The 21,427-nt window shown below is 38.6% G+C and overlaps 1 protein-coding gene across 1 annotated transcript in view; it reads right to left on the bottom strand.

Annotated features, from left to right (window-relative positions):
- Nucleotides 1-21,427, bottom strand: part of FLT1 (fms related tyrosine kinase 1) — a 68,669-nt gene that overhangs the window by 19,263 nt on the left and 27,979 nt on the right. Inside the window, exons 4-8 of the mRNA XM_018567800.1 lie at nt 16,634-16,758; nt 13,443-13,608; nt 13,220-13,356; nt 11,407-11,581; nt 11,093-11,210 (exon numbers count right to left, since the gene is read on the bottom strand). Of these exons, the coding sequence (XP_018423302.1) occupies nt 11,093-11,210; nt 11,407-11,581; nt 13,220-13,356; nt 13,443-13,608; nt 16,634-16,758 (721 nt within the window). The remainder of the gene's footprint in view (nt 1-11,092; nt 11,211-11,406; nt 11,582-13,219; nt 13,357-13,442; nt 13,609-16,633; nt 16,759-21,427) is intronic.

Below are 21,427 nucleotides of genomic sequence, written 5' to 3'. Positions count from 1 at the left end.
TGTTCATGTACCATCTGATTTCCTATCACTTTGTGCAACAAAGACGATGGTCACCAAGAATAGAGAGTGGAAATCTCTTGAGAGAGGATTTATACAGAAATAAAAGTATGAGAGGGTGTTCTAAGCAGCTGGGTATACTTTAAAGCAAACCATATATTCAAAAGCAAAACGCATGCCTAGGTTTAAACCCACTATTACTTTTATTAAGCAGAAAACTCCCTTCTGTGCACAGCTTTGTAACTAACTACCACAAACTGCCATACTCCTATTCACTACGAGTGCTTCACTACCCAGTAAGAACATCCTCTTTAAACTGTAGACTGGCCTTGGTGGGGCTTTGTCAAGAAATTAGATAAATCACCACCCTAGTATCAAAGTGAAGTCAGTTTTCCACAAACAAGTATAATCAGGTTGTTAGGTGATCTTTGCATTTTTAAAGAATGGCCAATCATCATCATGTATGACTTCTTCTCAGTCAGCAATTGTACTGGACACAGTGGTTTCCTTACGAGCCAGCATAGACAAAAGGAAGTATGATAGATAGTACATACTTTTAACCAAACTATTTATTTCATTTCCTTACTTTACAATAACATATTGGGCAAAACCATGGAGATAGCTGAAGTTAAGGTTTAAACCAATGGTTCTCAACCTGTGTAACCTCAAGACCCACATTTGTCCATGGTCATTAAAGTGACATTAAAGGATATATTTTTTTCCCCTCCCCCCCATGTTAATGTCAGCACTTACCTTAAATGATGTCTCTTAATCTGATCTTCCTCTTCTCTCCCCATGTTTTCATCTGTCCATCCAGCGGTGCGGCGGCTCTCCGATCCAGCGCTGACTCCTCTCTGCTTCCAGGCACTTCCGATCCAGCGGTGTCTGCATGCGGGTGCACGCGTCCATAGGCTTACCTTGCGCCTCTGCTTGTCTCCGGGCCGAGAATCCGAACTGCGCATGCCCCAAGATCCTTTGTGGCCGCACAAACAGTTCCGGACTCTCTCCGCGGGAGCGCGCAGCGATAATAAGGTCAGTCTAAACCGCTGTTTAGGCGGGTTTTTTAAAAAAAAACAAACATTTTGCCTATATCTACTGCTTTGTAGCAGTAGATATAGGCGAAAAAATGGGGGACTTTAGAACCCCTTTAAGTTGCGACCCAAGTCACACTAAGATCTGACTTTGGGTGGCAGGTGCGTTTGGGATGCCAGTCAAATGAATGGCAATGTAACACACCTCCCACACCAGACCGCACGGTTGGTGTGATTGCATAATGCAGACGGACTGTGCGATTATTGCACTGTACAAGTGTGAACGGGCCCTCAAAAACACTGACAGACTCGCACAACAACAGAGACAATCTCACACATTCACAGATATTCACAATCGCACAAACACTCCAAAAAAATATATTTCTTTTTTTTTTTTTTAAGATTCACAAAGTCTCCCTATCTCATGGGAACTGGAGTGGTTCTTCAGTCTGGGGTGCAGTATGGGCTGCTGTGCTGTGACGGAGCTCCATCCATATGTGCATTGTTTGTACAGCCCTGTAGAGGTGCCGGGAGCCATAATAGAGTCACTACAGTCCAGGCACCACTATAGGACACATGAGGGAGCTGTACCTATGGATGGAGCACCCTCGCAGCCATAGCCGCAGCCCACTCCGTCTCAAGCTTACACTCAGTGGCGGGCAGCATATTTTGGCGTGAGCAATGACAGTGGTGCAAAAGGTGGTGGCAGGGGAGCCTCTCACCTAGAAAAGTGGAAGGCACGCTGTGACTCACTGAACATGGGGTCGCGACCCACTTTTGGGTCACGACCCACCGGTTGAGAACCAAAGGTTTAAACAGTATCAACTGTGTTTCTTGTCTCTCTGCATTTGCAAAGCCTCATCAATTATCCACTTTATAAAAAAATATTCAATGAAGGATCTTTATAGTTAGAATTCAATGAGAGATGTTTACATGTTTGAAACATAGGGTTAGCAGACATCCGTCCATGTATACTAAATGAACTTACATCTACTAATTCCCAAGTTACATTTATACAACAAACAATCTGTGCATTTCAAGAATGATTGCCTTGCCTTACAAGATTATATTTGTAACAATGGTAGAGATGAGCTGTATTAGTTACACAGTTAAGAAGCCTTGATAATAAGTCACCAGCAGCCCTTGGATTTCAATTATGTAAAGGACAGGAAAAACACCATTAATTGTTTAGAACAAATAACATCATGTGAACTGGAATAGCTTCTCTGCTACAGAACCTTATGGGAAACTGAGTCCATGACCTTAGGGCCAAATTAACAATTAATTGTCTTCCCTTACTATTTCAGGAACCAAGGGTATGGAGGCTATTCCAACTTACTATATTTGTTTTCCTAATTAGATTTCTCACGCAAACCTTTGTTTCAGGTATAATACATTCAGCCAGTAATGACGGCGCTAAACATCAGATCAGCCTCTCTGATAGCATTGTTTATCAAATAAGTTTTGCGTCTTTTTTTACATAATGTTAGAATGTTGGGCCTCACTGCCAAAAACTGACTACAATAGGTGAGCCACAAAGAAAATCGTTGCACATTACAAGGGTCAAAGAAAGGCGCAATATCAAAATATATCCTGATCAGCAAATTATTGACTGGATGGCAGCTTGATCTTCAAGAGAACTAACAGCCAGCTGTATAAAGTTGTTGACAGGTCATCCCTTGAGAACGTCCATGTGACGAAACGCGTCACATGGACGCGTCATCCCCTGGACAGGTCAGGTCCTGTCCACATGGACAGGTCATCCCTTGAGAACGTCCATGTGACGAAACGCGTCGGGGGCGGGCCTACCTTTACGTCATTGTTCCAGTCCTTTTTGCACTCAGATTGAGTGACTAGCCGGCTTTCCACATTGATTTTTATGGAATTTTTATAGAGCGCTTGTTTGTCTGTATTTATTATTTTGGACCCATTAAAGTTGAACTTACTACGCTATGAGCGCATTTCTTGTGTTCTTTGTCCGGATGGATACCCAATAGAGGAGACCTAACAACAAAGATTGTAATCCCTTCACCTCGGAGAAGCAAGCGGGTTCTGTAGCCTGAGGCTTTCACCAAACGGGAGAAGAGGACATACATCTTCGGCCTCCATTGGATAAGAATAAAGGCTTTCGACCATCAGGGATCTGGTGAGTGCATTCCCTATAGGGGACCTGCCTGCCTTTTTTTTTCTATCGTTTTTTCGTTGGACACTTCATAATATTGGACATTTCTTTTGATTTTGATTTTTATTCTCATTCTTCTGGGCTTTTTTTGTTTTGAAGATCGGAGAGCTTTAAGAACTTTGGGTGCATTTTTTATATTATAAGTGCATACTTCTACTTATTTTCAAAAGAAAACAACACAGACTGTTTTATATTGTGATATATTTATTTTTCACATATATGACACATGTTTATTTATTTATTTAATATTGTTTTCACAATAATATTTTTTTCACATATATGACACATGTTCTTTGAAGATTTTTGTTTATTTATTTAATAAGGTTCATGTATGACACGCCTTTTATGACACCTGCTGACACATTTTATAACGTACTATAAGTTTTTACACAAATATTTATTATATATACACTGTTTCACGATTGCTTGACACGGAGGTGACACCATATGATCCCTACCGTTATCTAATTTCCTGAAGGGCATTTAGCGCTGTACACTTCATTACACCATTATTCTGTAGGCTTTTAGCCTGAGTTCAGCAGCTTTTTTCCTTTTTGGTTTTAGAAATTTTAGCTCCGGGGTCATATTAATATCTATTTTAAATTTTAATCCATCTTAATTTAGTTTTACTATTTCCGTTAGCGCAAGTTAGTTTGGTTCACAGCTGTATAAAGTGACTTTGAAGAGACTCAGTCATTTAGCCCATCCAGGGAAACTCCTCTGCCCCACTTGTATGCACCTTTGGTTTTTCTAATTTCCACCATCAACGTTGGAAGTTCAAATCTGGTGGAAGCTCTATATAAGTTGGTGTCAGAACCCACATAGGGTTAATGACTTCCTTGCCTCCCTCATGTGCCACTGTTTGGACCAGGGAATGGCTGCTCAAGCCCAAGCACTGCATCCTTACATAAAGAAGTCATATGCCCCCCTTCCACTCTGATGCAGTAATGGAGCAGTGAAGATGAGGTTGAGCAATGTGTGGAGGTTGTTCATACAAGAGAACCTGTCACCTTGTCAATTCACAATTCTCTTTTAAAGGAAAACCATACTTAAGTAAAAGCACAAGAGGGGGCAAACAGAGGCAGAATGCTGGGGAGACCTGTGAAATATATATTCAAATGCGTACAAGGTAATATCTTACATTTTGCCCAGGCGACCTCACTCTAAACATGTTAAAGAAATATTGAATGGATATGGTAATAACAAGGTGTCATAATAGTTTTCCTCTTTAAAATACAAAATAGTGTATGGAAATGTTACCAAAAAAACAAATATTGCACCCAACACCCACACCATTAAACAAATGACAATGTTGGCATATATCCTACTAACATTCTCCCTCCGCCTACTAATCAAACTGTGCAAGCAAGGACAAATATTTCTATATCTGTGCCAAACAGTATATATAACTGAGAGAGTAGGGCACTCCTTCTATGCACACATCATAAATGTACATATAAAACTGTCCTATGAATTGCTAAAAGATATGGGAGCAGTTTGATAAAGTCCCCATGTTAGGGACGAAACTGGTTGATGCCATCACACTCGGCCCTCCCATCTACCTATGCAGTTGCTCTCATGAAAACGAGAAGTTTAAAATTGGCGTGCAGCATTCTTTCCCTTGGCACTGTGAACGCAGTTATGTGGATCATCCCTATAATGGTTGGGACTTACCATATTTATGATAGTGAGCATGCATTCTGCGGGTTAATGTGCAAAGTAATCCACCATCTATACGAACTGTATTTGCGGTCGCTAGATATGAGATATGTTACAGGGGATGATGCAGAGAGCCAGGAATCCTTGTTGGCTCATGCTGTGGAATCTATAGTAATATGAATCTGCGCTTATGGATTAAAAATTACCCCAATGGTTTAAAAGCTGCTATACAAAAACACAAAGTTCCGCCAATAATCTTAAACCAGCTGCACAGCGCTAAAAAAACCCACATTGGGAGTAGCATGAATAATCAAATAAATAGTGCAAAATATGTTACATATATCGTAATAAATTGTGAAATAGTGTATCAAAATATCACATCAATAAATATAGTGAGCATATACATAAATATAGTATAGGATAGTGAGCATGCATTCTGGGGCGTTAATGTGAAACTAATCCACCATCCATATGAACTGTATTTGTGGTCACTAGATATGAGATCTGTTACAGGGGATGATGCAGAGAGCCAGGAATCCTTGTTTGTTTGTTCATGCTGTGGAATCTATGCCTAACATTTATATTCTTAATTGCGTACAGACTGAACTGATCCGTTATCCTCATACCAGTGCATTATACCTCTATCTGCAACTGTTTGGATTACATGCTATTCGGATAGTGTTCAACTTGTGCCATATGTGTTTGGAGATTTATAAATAGGACTAGGAATGCATTTTCTCCCACATAATTGCTAGCCTCCTGATTGCAATTTCACACTGGAAAAAATACATATACTCCATATGGACTGATACATTTGTTAATATCGTCTGCATACATGAGAACTATATTTATACCTATATGTGGATGCTGGCAGCTTTATTTCCATTTACAGCACGTGTTTTTGTATGGATATGTCACATGCACAATGGAAGATATTTAAAGGATGCTTGGAATTTATCTCCCAATTCAATAATTTGAATTAAAGGACTGCTCCCATATCTATTCAGGCCCATTCACACGAGCCCATTTGCTAAAACGCTCCATTTTAGCAGGCTGGCTATGTGTTCTGTCAGCTCCATTGGGTGGGCAGTGTGATGCACTGTCTGTAGTGTAAATGGGCCCTTAGTTATAGTTCATATTTATGAGGTGCACCATCATAGAAGGAAGTCTAGCTGGTTATTTTTATAGGATATTTAGTGTATGGTACCAGTTAGGGATGCACCGATACCAAGTACAGTACTCGGTACAAGTACATGTACCGATACTTTTCGAGCTCCAAGACTAGACTAGAGAAAAATTCAAAAGTTAGGAGGCAGCTGTCATTTGTAAGGAGCACACGGAGCTCATGGGATTTGTACATCTCTGTTTTAATGTATGATTTTGTTTTTATAAATATAAATAAAGTGATGCACAGATACCAGTTTTGCGAGTACAAGTACTGGTACTTGCCCAAGTACTTACAAGTACGAGTACTGATACATTATTGTTTATTGTCATGTGACAGTTTTTCTAAAACAATACAGACTAATGATTTCAGGACATTGGTGGAGTACCAGAGCCAGGTCCCAGCTGCAACCCTGGTTGTTCTCATGAAAATGCCAAGTATCGGCATTGGTACTCAAAAAGTATCTGTGCATCCCTAGTACCAGTATAGGAATATTTTTCCTCACCCGCACAGCCGGATTTTTTGGGGAGAGGGAGTGCTAGTAGAAAATAACAATGTAATTTTTTAATGATGTGAGTGTTGAATGTGTTTTTATTATTTTTGGCAACATTTAAATAATCTACTTTGTTGAACTTTTTTTAAGAAAACTGTTTGTGATGCCTTGGTTATCACCATTTCCAGTCTTTGATATTTAAAAGTTCATTTGCAGCATGAACATTTTGAAAACACGTTGGGGGAGATTGCTAAAGGAAAAAAGGCTGTTCAGTTAGTGAACAGAATGTTAAGTAAATCAGATGAATCAGTGTTAATTTCAACCAATCACATGCTAGTAAAAATCCTGTTTTTTTAAATGTCCTCACATGTGATTGGGTATACAAAACAAATACTGGTCCACCTCATTTGTTATCATTCACTTTATGAAATAAACAGCCTCTACTCCTTTAGTAAATCACCTTGATAAAGAACGGCTGCTCTCAGACAAATTTATAAAGCTACCCTTGTTCATTAACCAACATAATACTTATTTATGAATACTAGACAGTGTGATTTCCTGTGTGTGAGCCCTAACATTTAAGTGAGGTTCAGATTTTGAGAAGCTGAAAAGTATGCCTTGTCTGTGAAATGAATAACACTGTCTTGGCATAGCGACTACTAAAAGGTTGAATCAGCAAGTTGTAGGGCAATAGAGATAAAATACACACTGTAAACAGAGTCTGGCCATGTGCATGAAAGGACATGACTCATTATTCATTGAAGGAAAGCCTGACGTGATGCCCATTCATAAGCTACACAGATCACTCGCTAGATGTAACAGGGAAGAGCTGTAACACTGCAACGTTCTTGTAAGAGGTTAATGCCTATAAACTACAGAATCTGCTTACCCCAGCAGAATCCTATTGAAAGGGTCATTCTGCCCAAGACTAAAGTAGGGTATACACAGTTAGAATTTTGTCAAAATTAATTGATTTCAGAACATTCTTTTGATTTTCTGATAGTAGATGGTGTCAATTCGATGATAAATTTCAACCACAGTGACAAAAAAAATTTGAAGGAAAATGTTGGGAAATTTTTCTCGATCACACAAAATTCTAACAGTGAATGTGGTTTTCGTACAGGAAACTCCATTCATTCCAAAATCAAATGTTAAATAAAAATGGAAATCAAACTCACTTTGAACAACATTCATCAAGTGTCTGACGGCATTATTGAAAGTTCTGATGAGGTTTTTTGTACGAACATTTGTCCGAAAATCAACTAGTGTATACCCTACTTAATGTTTTAATTTTTTTGTGAATTTGCAACAGATCTCTGGTAAAGTATGCTATTGCTTTATGATTATAGCCATCAATAGACTACTATTGATGCAGAGGTGCATGGGGGTCTGAACCTATGATAATGCCTATAACAATGCCTGACACACAGGGGGTTATTCACAAAGCTGCCGGAGGCAGCCGAGTGAATAACCCAGCCGAACTGTACATAGACGAGATGACATCACAGCAGATAGTAGTGATGGTGTGGAGTCGTTGTGGCTAGAACTAGAAAAGACCAAATCTAGTGGTAAACTTTTTTTGTGTGTGTGTGTTATAAACCCCCGAATATAGGGGAAGAGGAGGAGACTCAACTACATTATCAAATAGAATTGGCTGGGAAGCAGGGAAATGCTATTAAAATGGATGACTCCAATTACCCGGACATTGATTGGTCACATAGAACCTCTCATTCTATAAAGGTATTTATAGAATGAGACAATTGCATGGACCAAATGGTTGAGGGCCCAACCAGAAAGAATGCTACATTAGTTTTTTTAATCTCTAATAATGTAGACCAAGTTGAGGACATAGAAATTAGGGATACTTTGGGTAATAGTGATCAATGGGTAATTATTTTTAATATTGGGTACAGCAAAGAGAAGTGTGTTGGTCTGACAAGAACGCTAAATTTCAGAAAGGCAAACTTCGATAAGCTGGGTCATCTGGTATATGACAATAAATGGGACAAATGATTTCTAACAATGAACACTGACGAGAAGTGGGATTGTTTGAAGAATACATTACATAACGCTATTACCAAGTGCATACCATTGGGTAACAAACACAAAAGATCTAGAGCTAAGCCTGCGTGGTTAAACAAAATGGTAAAACAACATATCAAAGAAAAGAAGCTGGCATTTATAAAATATAAGATGGAGGGGACTGAATTGGCATTCCAGAGCTACAAGGAATGTAATAAGATATGTAAACATGAAATCCGGGCAGCTAAAATAGATTACGAAAAACATATTGCCACAATTAGTAAAAAGAACCCCCAAAAATTCTTCCAATATATAAACAGCAAAAAGTTAAGAAAAGTGCGGGTAGGCCCAATAAATGATGAAAACGGGAGACTAATCACAATTGACAGGGAAAAGGCTGAGGTATTAAATTAATTTTTCTCCTCTGTATACACTCAAGAAAAAGACGGGTTTAATGGAGATAAGAATGTGAGTTGCTCAGTGCGTAAAACACCGCAGTGGTTGACATTAGTCAGGGTTTAACAGAGACTAGATAAACTTAATGCAAATACATTTTTGGGACCCGATAACCTGCACCCCAGGCTACTTAAAGAGCTTGGCCAGGTTTTAGCCAGACCATTATTCCTCATCTTTAAGGACTCGTTAATGACTGTAAGGGTACCAAGTGACTGGCGTAAAGCTATGGTAGTACCAATATTTTAAAAAGGTTCAAGATGCCAAGCGGGTAATTATAGTCCAGTCAGTCTAACATCAATAGTATGCAAACTGTTTGAGGGACTGATAAAGGACTATTTAGTGGATTTTGTTCATGACAATGGACAGTGATAATCAGCATGGATTTAGGAAGGACCGTTCTTGTTAGACCAACCTATTAACATTCTACGAAGAGGTGAGTAGAGATCTGGATGGAGGGAGGCCGGTGGATGTGGTATATCTGGATTTTGCCAAAGCTTTTGACACAGTACCACATAAACGCTTAGTACACAAGTTAAAATCGATGGGCAAAGATGAAATGGTGTGTAGATGGATAGAGAACTGGCTACAGAGTTTTGATAAATTACTTTTTTTCACATTGGTCTAAGGTTGAGAGTGGCGTGCCCCAGGGTTCTGTGCTAGGCCCAATACTATTTAACCTGTTTTTTAATGATATTGGGGAAGGCGTCGTTAGCCATGTTTCTGTGCTTGCTGGTGATACTAAAATTGGGAGGGTAATAGACACGGACTTAGACATTATATCATTAGAGGAGGACCTGAATAAAATAGGGGAGTGGGCAACTATTTGGCAGATGAGGTTTATTGGTGAGAAAGGTAAAGTAATGCACTTTGTGGTTAAAAACAGGCAAGCGCAATACACACTAATGGGTACTCCACTAGGGAACTCAGAAATGGAAAAAGATTTGGGGGTCATAATTGACCGCAGATTGAATAACTGCATGCAATGCCAGGCTGCAGCAAACAAAGCTAACAAAGTACTGTCATGTATTAAAAAGGGAATGTACTGTAGAGACAAAACAATAATTTTGCCACTTTATAGATCACTGGTTCGACCTCATATGGAGTATGCGGTTCAGTTTTGGTCACCAGTCCGCAGAAAAGATGTCCTGGAGCTGGAGAAGGTCCAAAGAAGAGCAACAAAGCTAATTGAGGGGGCTGGAGGATCAAGAATACGAGACAAGGTTGCTAAATTTAAACGTGTTCACGCTGGAAGTGAGGAGATTAAGAGGGGACATGATTTTGTTGTAGAAAATGTTCAGTGGTGATGGCAACATTGGAATAAACTTTTTTACTGTAAACTCCCTACCAAGGACTAGAGGGCACCACCTAAAATTAGTGGAGAAAAGATTTATCCACAAAGTGTGTAGGGGATTCTTTTCAGTTAGAGCAGTTACATTTTGGAACTCTCTGCCACAAGCAGTGGTATCAGCAAAGAATATTGATTCATTCAAAAATCAATTAAATACCTTCCTAAGAGACCGTAACATACAGGGGTATAGGTACACTTAAATACTAGACCACACATGGACTCTTAAACACACATGCATGCACAAGACACACATGCACGCACAAGAGACACGCACACATATAAAAGTTGAACTTTATGGACTTGTGTCTTTTTTCAACCTCAAATACTACTGTATGTAACTGTGGAGTGAAGTGAGCCGAACAATGTTCAGCTATTCACTTCTGGCTTGTACGGCTGATTTCAGCCATACATCGGCTGCCTTTGGCTGCACTTCGGTCAGCCGAAAATGCTCAGCATGTTCGGCTAAGCCAAAGTGCAGTAGGACTTCGACTCAGCCGATCCAACATCTGGATCGGCTGGGCCAAAGCTTCGGCAGCTCACTCGCTGCCGTTCGCCCCTATTCTCATAGGGTCCGAACGGCAGTGAGTGAATAGTCCCTCCCACAGCTCTGTTCTCTGCACGTGTTATGTACAGCACAGTGATTATGTCACTGCTACATGTAAAGTGTAATGACTGGCTATGTAAAGGCATTTGGTGTACACAAAATAACATGACCCACATAATGGCACATCAAACTTACCATGTTATTTCAGGAGGTGGAAAAGCTCTCACTTTGACTGCAATACGAAAAGACTTCTGTCCCACTACAGATTCTAATACATCTGTCTTTATGGGTCTTACATTAATAAACGGTTCAGCTGAAAGGAAACAAATAAAATAAATTAAGTTAAACTCTCCCCAAAAATTAAACTAAATGTGCACATGTTTGTGTGTGTTAAATTAACCCTCCAGGGGGCAGAAATACAAATTCTGAAATTAGTTAATTTGTATACAGAGGGAACTACTGCAGACCGTATGAAACGGTCATGTGTTGGAGAATGTTATACTGCTTACCATGCACACGAAGCGTAGTGTTCACATATTTGATTAATGGTCCATTCTTTGCAGTACAGATGTATGTTCCCTGGTCGACTGTTTGTACCTCAGAAATATACAGCATGCTATGAATCACGGCGTTGGTGCTGGTAAGGGAGATCCTCTTTACGACAGAAGCAAGTTTTCCATATTTCTGCAATGAAAGCATTAAAGATATTAGCACAGTGGCGTAGTTATTAGCGCTTCTGCCGTGCAGTACTGGGGGTGCCTGGTTCGAATCCTGATCAGGTCACTATCTGCAAAGGAGTTTGCATGTTCTCCCTGTGCTTGTGTGGGTCTCCTCCAGGTACTCCAGTTTCCTCCCACACTCCAAAGACATGCTAGTAGGTTAATTGGTTTCTGTCAAAATTGGCCCCGTATGTATGATGGTGAGATAGGGACCTTAGATTGTAAGCTCCTTGAGGGCAGGGACTAATGTGAATGTGCATGTAAAGCACTGTGTAAATAAATATTAGTGATGCAAATATAGACATCTGGCACATCATATTGAAATGTGTACATTAAAGTGACACTAAACTCATGGGTTCAATCCTAAAAATTATTTTAAATGCCATAACTATTAACAATAATGTATTCTATTTGTGTGTCGCTCGGCTGTAGATCCTCAAATCATCTCTGAATTCGTGCTGACACTATCCCTCCTTCTGGAGGGGGGCTACTTTTGTTCCCCATGGTCCCTGTGTGTGTTGTAAAGTAGCCACTGCTCCAAGCTCCCTCGCATGATGGACTACAATCTCACCTTTAGTATACTAATTTGTATGGAGATTGTAGTCCATCATGGGCGCGAGCTTGGAGCGGTGGCAACTTTACAACAAATACAAGAAAAAGTGAGAAGTAACCTCTCCAAAGGGAATGGCAATCCCTCTCTTATACAGTTCTCACTGGACAAGTCCCATCCTCATTAGAAGATTTCCCCTCACCTTGTTGCAAGGTCAGAAGATGAATCTCCCATCTGTAACAGCCACTAATAGAAACCAATATTTATTCCTTACTTTATCCAAAACTTTAAAAATTGTTGGTTTTAGAAATATTTTAACAGTGTGCATACATTCATATGGTTTAATGTTCTTGTAGACTAAAATGTTCTGCTTTATGTGTTGCTTCTATTGGATTTCTGTAGATGCATTTTCTCAGAGATATTTTGAAGTTAACAGCAGGCAGCCCTTTGTGAGCACATATCAGAAAACAGTGACACACAGCATTTTACTTGTTAGAGCCATGCTTTCTAGAAAACAGTGGATGGATCACAGTTCACTGGTGGGACATCAGATGAGACATCAGATTAACTGAACGAGTTGCATGCACTGCTATGAATGCCTTAATGTCTGCCAAGTACAGATATGCTGAGAGAGAATGTTTTTTTTAGAATTTAATTGTTTTTACTCTGTCACTGGAGGTTTATTAGTCGATGCAAAATTTTAAATCATCAACTCTTCCCAATACTGAAAGAAAAGCAATGGGTGGGTACCCCTAGGATGAACTATCTGCGGGTTCTGAAGCTAGCTCTAGACAGTCAGCACTGGGCAAATGGTCTCCTTCAGCATCTCTGCTCTCTTGTGTGCCTCTGATATTTGATCTAGGTAGTGTGACATCAAGGTCACACGACATCAACGCCACAATACAGTTTGCCTAGGGTGACAGGAAGTACAAATCTGGCCCTGGCTGAGTTACCCATTAATGTTTTAATAGGCAGTTTGGAAAGGTAACTTGTGTTCTAAGTTTAGTGGTCCCTAATAACCACTGAGTGGATAGGTAAGAAAAGGGACCTTACCAGACCAGGGTATGTCCATTGTATTTCAGCTCTAGAATTCAGAGCAGTCGTTGCATTACAGTTGATAGACAGAGACTTGCCACGCAGCAGTTTGATGGAGCTTGGTACGCTAAGTTGAATGCTGTGAATGTCAATGGCTGCAAACAATGACCAACATGTTACTGGTGTAAATGCAGAGGATACCAGCCATCAATGCAACAGTAAAATGGTATTAATTACTCACATTGCCTGATTGTAAAATAGGTCATCACGTGGACGACTCCATTCACCATAGCCTCACAGCTTAAAAGGCCAAAAAACGTGTAGTTTGGTTTTCGGATGATGAAGCCTTTTTTACTATCCCAAACAACAGACCTGGCACCAGGTTTAGACAGCACAGCTCCATAGGTCTATAAATGAACAATAACATTATTTTAAATATATTTTTTGGAAGTTCACCATGTTAAAAGATGTGTGCTACTATAAGCCATGCAGTGAATGTAGTCTGCCTGGCGGAAAGAGACATCTACGATTATTTTGAGACGGGTCAAAGATCAAATCAGTTGTATTGTCTAAGGATACTGTTTAAAAAAAATACAAACAACTAGGCTTTTGTAGTAGCTTGTGAAACAGAATGGTGAACAACTCACAGTTTAAAAATACCCTCAAACACAACAGAACTTCCATCTCGTAAAAACATAGCATCAAAAAAGGTACAAGGTAAATGTCATCCTCCTTCTCTGAACCGCTTACAAAACAAAGTTTAACGAGTCTTGCCGTGTTATGAATGAGACACTTGGGCACCTGCTGTGATTCTCCCTATAAGATAGGAAGTTGTGAAGAGTGACGTGCTTTTTTTTCTTAGTTTCCCATGCAGCTCAGCGGTTCTGCAGACAGGCCCCTCTGAAGATATTCCTGAGACTTCAGAAAACCCTGAAAAGACTGGACTTCCTATACCTATAAATATACACTTCATTAAGCGGGAACTAAAACTGGCCTGTGTCTAATCTTTACAGACATTAGGTTTTCCACGTAAAAAGGTCTTGTTTGCCACCAAAGCAATAACAAGTCCTATTTTTAGACATGTTATGTAGTTATAAATAGAATGAGCTTTTACAGCAAGAAACGTAATGATGTTTTAATTATTTCTACACAGTTGTATCATATGGACCCCATAAAAAGTACTAATTGATCTATAGATGATTAGTACTTTCATGACAGTTGTACGAGTAGCAAAATGTTAATGGAAACACTGACAATGCTCTGTTCTGTAAAATGAATGTAAAACATTGTCATTTCGAAACACAGCCCACCTCTTAGGAGCATGTTTATAAAGAAGTGAATGTGGCTTTCACTGAACATTCACTGGTGGTGATCAATCAATGTAATTTAAAACACATGCATCTGGAAGATTCACCTGTAGGGATTGTTTGGTGATATGCTTTAAAAATAAGCCCCTTAGGATTTTTAATAAAGCTCAACCCAGTTTTAAAATATATGTGAACGTTCTCTTATTACCGGTAATTTCAGAACAGATCTGAATTCTAATCCACCTCATATGCCATCCACAATATTCAGGTTCAACATACCATGGCTTATGTTTGCAATTAATACTAATAGGGAGAGAACAATATATAGTTAGTTAACAAGATAGGAACTGAAAATACAGTCAAGGACCTAAAAGAAGGGGACAATTTGTTTAACAGATGGAAATTCTGTCTAGGATCATTCCTGGCTGGTTCTGCAAAACTAAGTAAGCCATATGTTAATGTGTATATGATTTTATTATCACATTTTTATCAATACTATTTTAAATGTATGAACAACTACTGTATAGTATTTTATTATATGACAATTTTATAAGTCATACATTTTTATCACATTTTGTATATGCTACTAGTTTGGCCACCAGATTTCTTGTGCCTTTTATTATAATTGTTTCATGTTTATTGTTATCTTTTTTAATCCATTACCATTTTATGAAATCCTTTATTATATAAATTATTATTGTTGCTTTTATCAATAATGTGTCACTATTATTACTAATACTGTTTATAAGAACATTGTTATTCATTTTACTGTTATTAAAACTATTATGAATATGATTGCTAGCAACCTATCATGATCCCATTTTTTTTATCACTCTTATTCTAATCATTGATAGTATTAGCACTTGAACTTTTATTTTATGATGTACAAACTGTTTGAATCATGTGTTACAAGAATTTATTTATAAGAACATGTCATTATTTTATCCTTTGTGTTGCATTAGCCTTGATGAAAAGGGTGAAAATACAGCCATTGAAACATATTGGCTTATCAAACAATGTATTATTGGAATAAACTTGTTTTTGGGCTGGAATATTACAGTGTGTGGCTTTAATTCTAAATTGATTCATAATTAGTCTTCATATACTGTGAAACTGCAAATAAAGTGTGTTTTTAAGGAAAAATGCCTTTTACTTGTAATCGGTCTGTGATTAAACTTTGATGCATCTGAGATGCATTCACACCAAGTTGTATGAACTATTATAATCGTAATCATCACATAAGATTTTTGCTGGAAAAATGGTTTTGAAGTTTCCCGCCTACATGTTTCCCGCTTGCCCGCTAATGTGTTTGAGCCACACTTAGTCCTAATCATACCAATACAAAGTTTAAAAATTAAGCATTCTATACAATTTGCGAGAAGAACATTTACCTCATGCTTCCGTGGAAGTTTTAGAACATTGTATCATTATGAGTAAGAAGTATGGCTGAAATCTATAAGTAGCGATATTTTTATATATCTTCACATTTCCAAAAAACACGTTTTTTTTTCATCAAACAAAAAGGAACATAATGTGCTAACTGTGACATTTACTGGATGCATCTGGATTGTGCAATCAAGATTTTGATTATCTGACCCAGTGGATATTTTGGGTGATCTGTTATGACCTGCAATTTGACTTTTAGAAAAAAAAAAAAGTTCCACAGATGCATATCAGAAGCAAAACACTAACATATGTTTATGTTATGTTTTTGGTAATATTAGTAGGAAATTTATTTTTACAAAATACAATTTATCTTTAAAAAATATCAATTCAGCTTTTTCATCAACAATTTCCCCTCATACTAGGAATAAACAATATAGTCCCTGAGTGTAAACTACTGTGAAGTGTGAAGTACTTTTCACTTCAAACATCCAATTACGTGAAAGAAAAGCCCTATTTTTTTTGTTTGCATGTAATTTGATGTTTGAAATGGACACAGGTTCACATTACTTCACTTTAGCTTTCTACACACTTTAGTAAATCAGATCTCTTGCATCTGAAGGAACAAAGAACACAAATACATTTCAGCACCCGGAACAGTGGAAAGAGCACTATTTTTTTCTTTTAAATCTCATCATAACAACAAGAAATAGATTCCAGAAGTGTGTATTTGTTATAGTACCTTTTTTAATGTGACTGTGATGTTGGGGGATGTAACCCGACAAGGGATAACTAACTTCTCTCCATCATTTATGGTAATTACTTGTGGTTGGTCAGTTTGCAGGTCTACAAATGCACTGTTTCCCTCTGTAATAAAAAAAAGATAAAATATGCAAACAAAAAAAACACAACAATCAGTAAAAAAATTGATTAGAGACACTTTAATTTCCGTAGGAAGCCAACAAAAACTGCATTCCAACAACAAGAGGCGGGAAATGAGGAACTAGCCTTGAGGTGGGATGACTTTACTTGCTGTTGAAATGGTACAGTAACATGCTAAAGTCAACCAGTTCATTCCTCTCAGATTGTCCTAAGAGAATGAAAGAATGTAACTACTCTCTGATTGGAGAATAGAGAAGCGTGAGACACACACACCCACACAAAATCAGAGGTGATTGGTGGATGATATCAGCATATCTTATTCCTAGAACAAAGAAGGGAAATTGTCCTGTAATAAGAAAGAGGAAACTCCAACATAAGCTATTCTATTTTAGTGACGAGTCTTTGATATTTTTTTTTAAATGATTACAAAACCACTTTCTATTGCTTTAAGAACATTTTCCAATGAGAGCATTGATATAGCTATATACAGCGTATCCTTACAGGAAGAATGTCATGAGTGAAATATATAGGCTGGCATTGCTGACCTGCTTCTGAAAAGGCTATTTGAGTGGTCATTATGCTGACCCATTGGCATCAGTACTTTGAGTCACTGATCTAGAACAAGTATCCATATAAAGATAATGCCTTAGCTGCATACCTCTATTTTTTCCAGAATGCCTGCTTTCTCTATGTCGGTATGCTGGAGCAGTGAAGAAACATGTCCGATACCTAATTTTTTGTTATGATGGGGGCTGGTGGGGCAAATTATTTTTTTCTTTTTATAAAAAAAAAGATCTTATGCTTTAAATTATTTATACACTTCAGAGACGGCCTCACGTCTGTGCCAGTGGATAGATGAGGAGCACATCCAGTTAAAGCTTGTTTCCCCTTTTCTTCCTAGATAAGGGGAATAACTGGTTATAAGTCACAAAGAGTTTTACTAACATGTTGGATAACCCTTTATGTTTACAACAGTTGCTTCCAATTTTCCAACCCTATAACTGGACATATAGATGGTTTTCATTGACCTGTGTATAATCCACATCCGACTTCCAAATAATGCAGTCCCAGAAAAGTGAAATGATAGGTGTTTGGGTATTACTACATCAGTAATACCCAAACACATCAAACAACAAGCTATATCAGTGATTGAAGAGTAACGCGCCACTTCTTTGTGTCACAGATCTCACAGATTCACAGCTTATGGCTACATTTCCTGGCATGTATTACCAACTCTGAATGTGTTCTTTAAAGGAAAATCCAGCTCAGAAATAAAAGGAAATATGTATTATGAAACTTGACCATGGCAACCTTTCATAACACTCTAATTCCTCCTATTTTAGGGAAGTTGAAGGACTTGTATAATGTAACAGGGAAACAGGGTTGTTGTTTTCCAGTGCTGGTGGATGTGTGAAAAGGTCATTAGTTCTCTACTTTTAATCATCCTTAGAACTGATTACTGCCACTCCCCAAGGGACATATTCATTCATGTCAGGGGATTAACATAACAATTCCAAACTTTGCTAGTGCTGTACAGCAATTTCCTGTATTCTATCACAGATAACACTACAAGGTGCTCAACAAGCTGCCCTGCAGACATCATGTCACCATTCGCTGCAGCCAGCCCTGGCATAGACCACAAACACGTAACACATTCTATGCTTTTTTTTTCTTTTTTTAAAGCCCAATTGAACATTTAGTTTAATTCAGCTAAATACAGTCTAGATACATTGAAACAAAAGGTGTGCAAAGTTTTATAGTTTGCCTTCATTAGAAAGCAGCCACAACCTGAGCTAATGTAAATATCTATGTCTGCCTTTATACCAGCCGCAGACTTGTGGGGGGGGGAGGCATTAGAATCCAGGTGTGCTACATGCACATATTGCCAGGAGAAGAAAGAAGAGGAATGACTCATTGGTATTCTGCTGCTCCATCACTGGCCAATCGGAGGACAGGGATGGAGACATTACCCAACTGTATTGCTTAATGGCAGAAGAGAAAAGTTGGGTTTGATAAGGTCGTGTGATTCTCAGAACTGGGTGAACATCACTATATAAAACCTTTATCAGGTAAAACAGCTCTGATATTTGTATTATATGTGCCAATTTAGCTCCTTGTCGCCATTCCAATTTTAAAGTAAATTTTGATATGGTTTTCACATTTTTGCAAGCTTTACCTTCCTTATTTTAGATATTGGATTTAAATAAACAGCCATTAAGATAGGATATGCACAGGGAATGCATTATTTTCAATGAGTTGGCCAACTTTGTGGCATTGTTAGAAGAAATAGTAAAGTACAACCACTGTACACTTCTGCTTCAAAGTAGGAGGCAAAACCTGAGTATGTAATTAGCAAATATGGCTTCTATCTACATATATAATGCAAATTATATATAGAAACAAGATATTAAAGCAGTTCACAATTATAAGATTATTTGCATCAAGTTGATCGCTTAACGTGTTTATGATTAAAACAAACACTCAACAATCTATATATTACCATTAATGGGTCAGGAAATTGCCTGAACAATATTACTATTCCCTCTGCCCCTAATCTATAATTGTATGAGCTTTTCACCAGCTTTCCAACAAGTGCACTAAGATTAGCTATTGGTTAACATTAGCAACATTAAACAAAATCTTCAGTCAAGGCAAAAGCAATGCGTAAATAAAAATAAGCAAAAAAAGGTATATAATATTGTCATAAAGACGATCAAAGTAATTCTGAGGTCACCAGGGTCATGATAAAACATATATCACACTAAGTTATATTTCTTACAACAGTTCATGTAATTAACAAGTTTATAATTTCCTTTCCACACAAACACCGCCAAAAGACCTTGGGCAACATCACTAATGCAGGAACCATTGGCGCCGTCCAGCACAAAGTGAAGGAGAATCTGCATCCTTCCACTAAAACAGCCAAATTGTCAAAAGCCAATGTGTTTTTCCCGGAAAGTATTTTTATCCACTTGTACCTCAAGCCCATCACATTTTGGACATGGAATTACAAGGCATAAGCCATTGGGATATCATTTGACACACTTATCCTCCCCAGCTCGCAGCTTCCTGATCCAAAGACACTATCAGTGGGGATGTCTGGCCATCAGGAAGTTTGGAGTTTCAGAGGATGAAACAGGGGGGACAAAAGTTCAGCCAAGGACTGTAATTGAGCCACCAGTAGGCAAACAAGGAAACAATAGCTGGGGATTGAAGGGAACGCGCCTTGGAGCCCACTGTGAGTATTTTTTTTACACGCAAAGGTCTTGAGCTACTAAAGTATGAAGTGAGGCAAAAAGGGAGATGAACCGGTGCTCACTACAATCATCCAGTCATGCAAAGGAAAACGTAAAGGTACATTAATAACGCTGACCTCCAGGCAAATAGATAAGGCACAAATGAATGCAGCTCTGTAATCAATTACACATCATTGAATGCATTTGTTGTAAATTGAAACAGCTCGGCGACCAAAACTAGACCGCGTACTCCAGATGTGGCCGAACCAACGATCTATATAGAGGCCCAATAATAGACTTGTCCCTGCAATACATCCCCTTCTTAATACAGGACAAGACCCTGCCAGCTTTGTTTACCGCAGCTTGGCACTGCAAGCTACCATTCAGTTTGTGGTCTACAATGACCCCCAAATCTTTTTCTATTTCTGACTTCCCTAGCGGCATACCCATAATTGTATAGGCTATTTGTTTATTTTTATGTCCAAAGTACATTACTTTGCATTTATCGACATTAAACCTCATCTGCCATAGTATTGCCCACTCCCCTATTTTATCCAGGTCCTCCTGCAATGTTATATTGTCACGATCCGTTTCTAGTACCCTCCCTATTTTTGTATCGTCTGCAAACACGGAAACATGGCTATTTATTCCCTCCCCGATGTCATTAATGAATAGGTTGAACTTCATTAATGAAGTACCTGAATTTGACCTAGAATCAGCCTCTTGAAGTCTACTGTACAATCTGTACACCAGGGCTCAGAGAGGGGGAAGGAGAAGCAACACCAGGAGCCAGTCAGGGGTGCTGTAGTATAAATAGCATGCTGATAGGAGGAGATAGCAGAGTAACAGAGAGGTGAGATCAATGCACTGCTTCTACTTTTATTACCCATTCACATGGCAGTGAGGAGGAGACCTGTAAACCCCCTGTTCACAGCAAGCAATTTTTTTTTAAATATTGCATACCATAATGCATGATAATAAGTTAGCAAGTGATGTGGTGCAATGCAATGGACATGCGATGGCTAGGTGCATTGGTGTGTTATTAAGAATACCTAACACTGCAACATGCAAAATCATGTGCAGTATCGCACACAGTCCCACATCACACAGGTATGAATGAGGGCTAAGCGGACATGAAACTGCAGCAGAAAAAGATTGTGTCCCATCCCCTGCCACACAGGGTTATGCTGCGGGGCAGAGCTGTGTATACTGTATCTGAGGATTGGATGGGCAGAAAGACAAATCCTTTGGCAGGTAAAACAATTCCCATATATGGATTTCATCTGTATATTTCTCTGTTAGCCTGTCCATAAACCTAACATGGGTCCATTGAGCTCCATTTTTTCCTCTATCACAAGATGGAAGAAAAAACTGACCAGACATGAATGTCAAAAGGTGACATTCATTCTTTTCGGCTT

Source organism: Nanorana parkeri, unplaced genomic scaffold (assembly GCF_000935625.1).
Source record: "Nanorana parkeri isolate BGI_ZX_2015 unplaced genomic scaffold, ASM93562v1 scaffold1095, whole genome shotgun sequence".
In the NCBI taxonomy this organism is placed as follows: domain Eukaryota; kingdom Metazoa; phylum Chordata; class Amphibia; order Anura; family Dicroglossidae; genus Nanorana; species Nanorana parkeri.
Note: the sequence above shows the minus strand (reverse complement) of the source record. Positions and strands in the feature narration are given on the sequence as shown.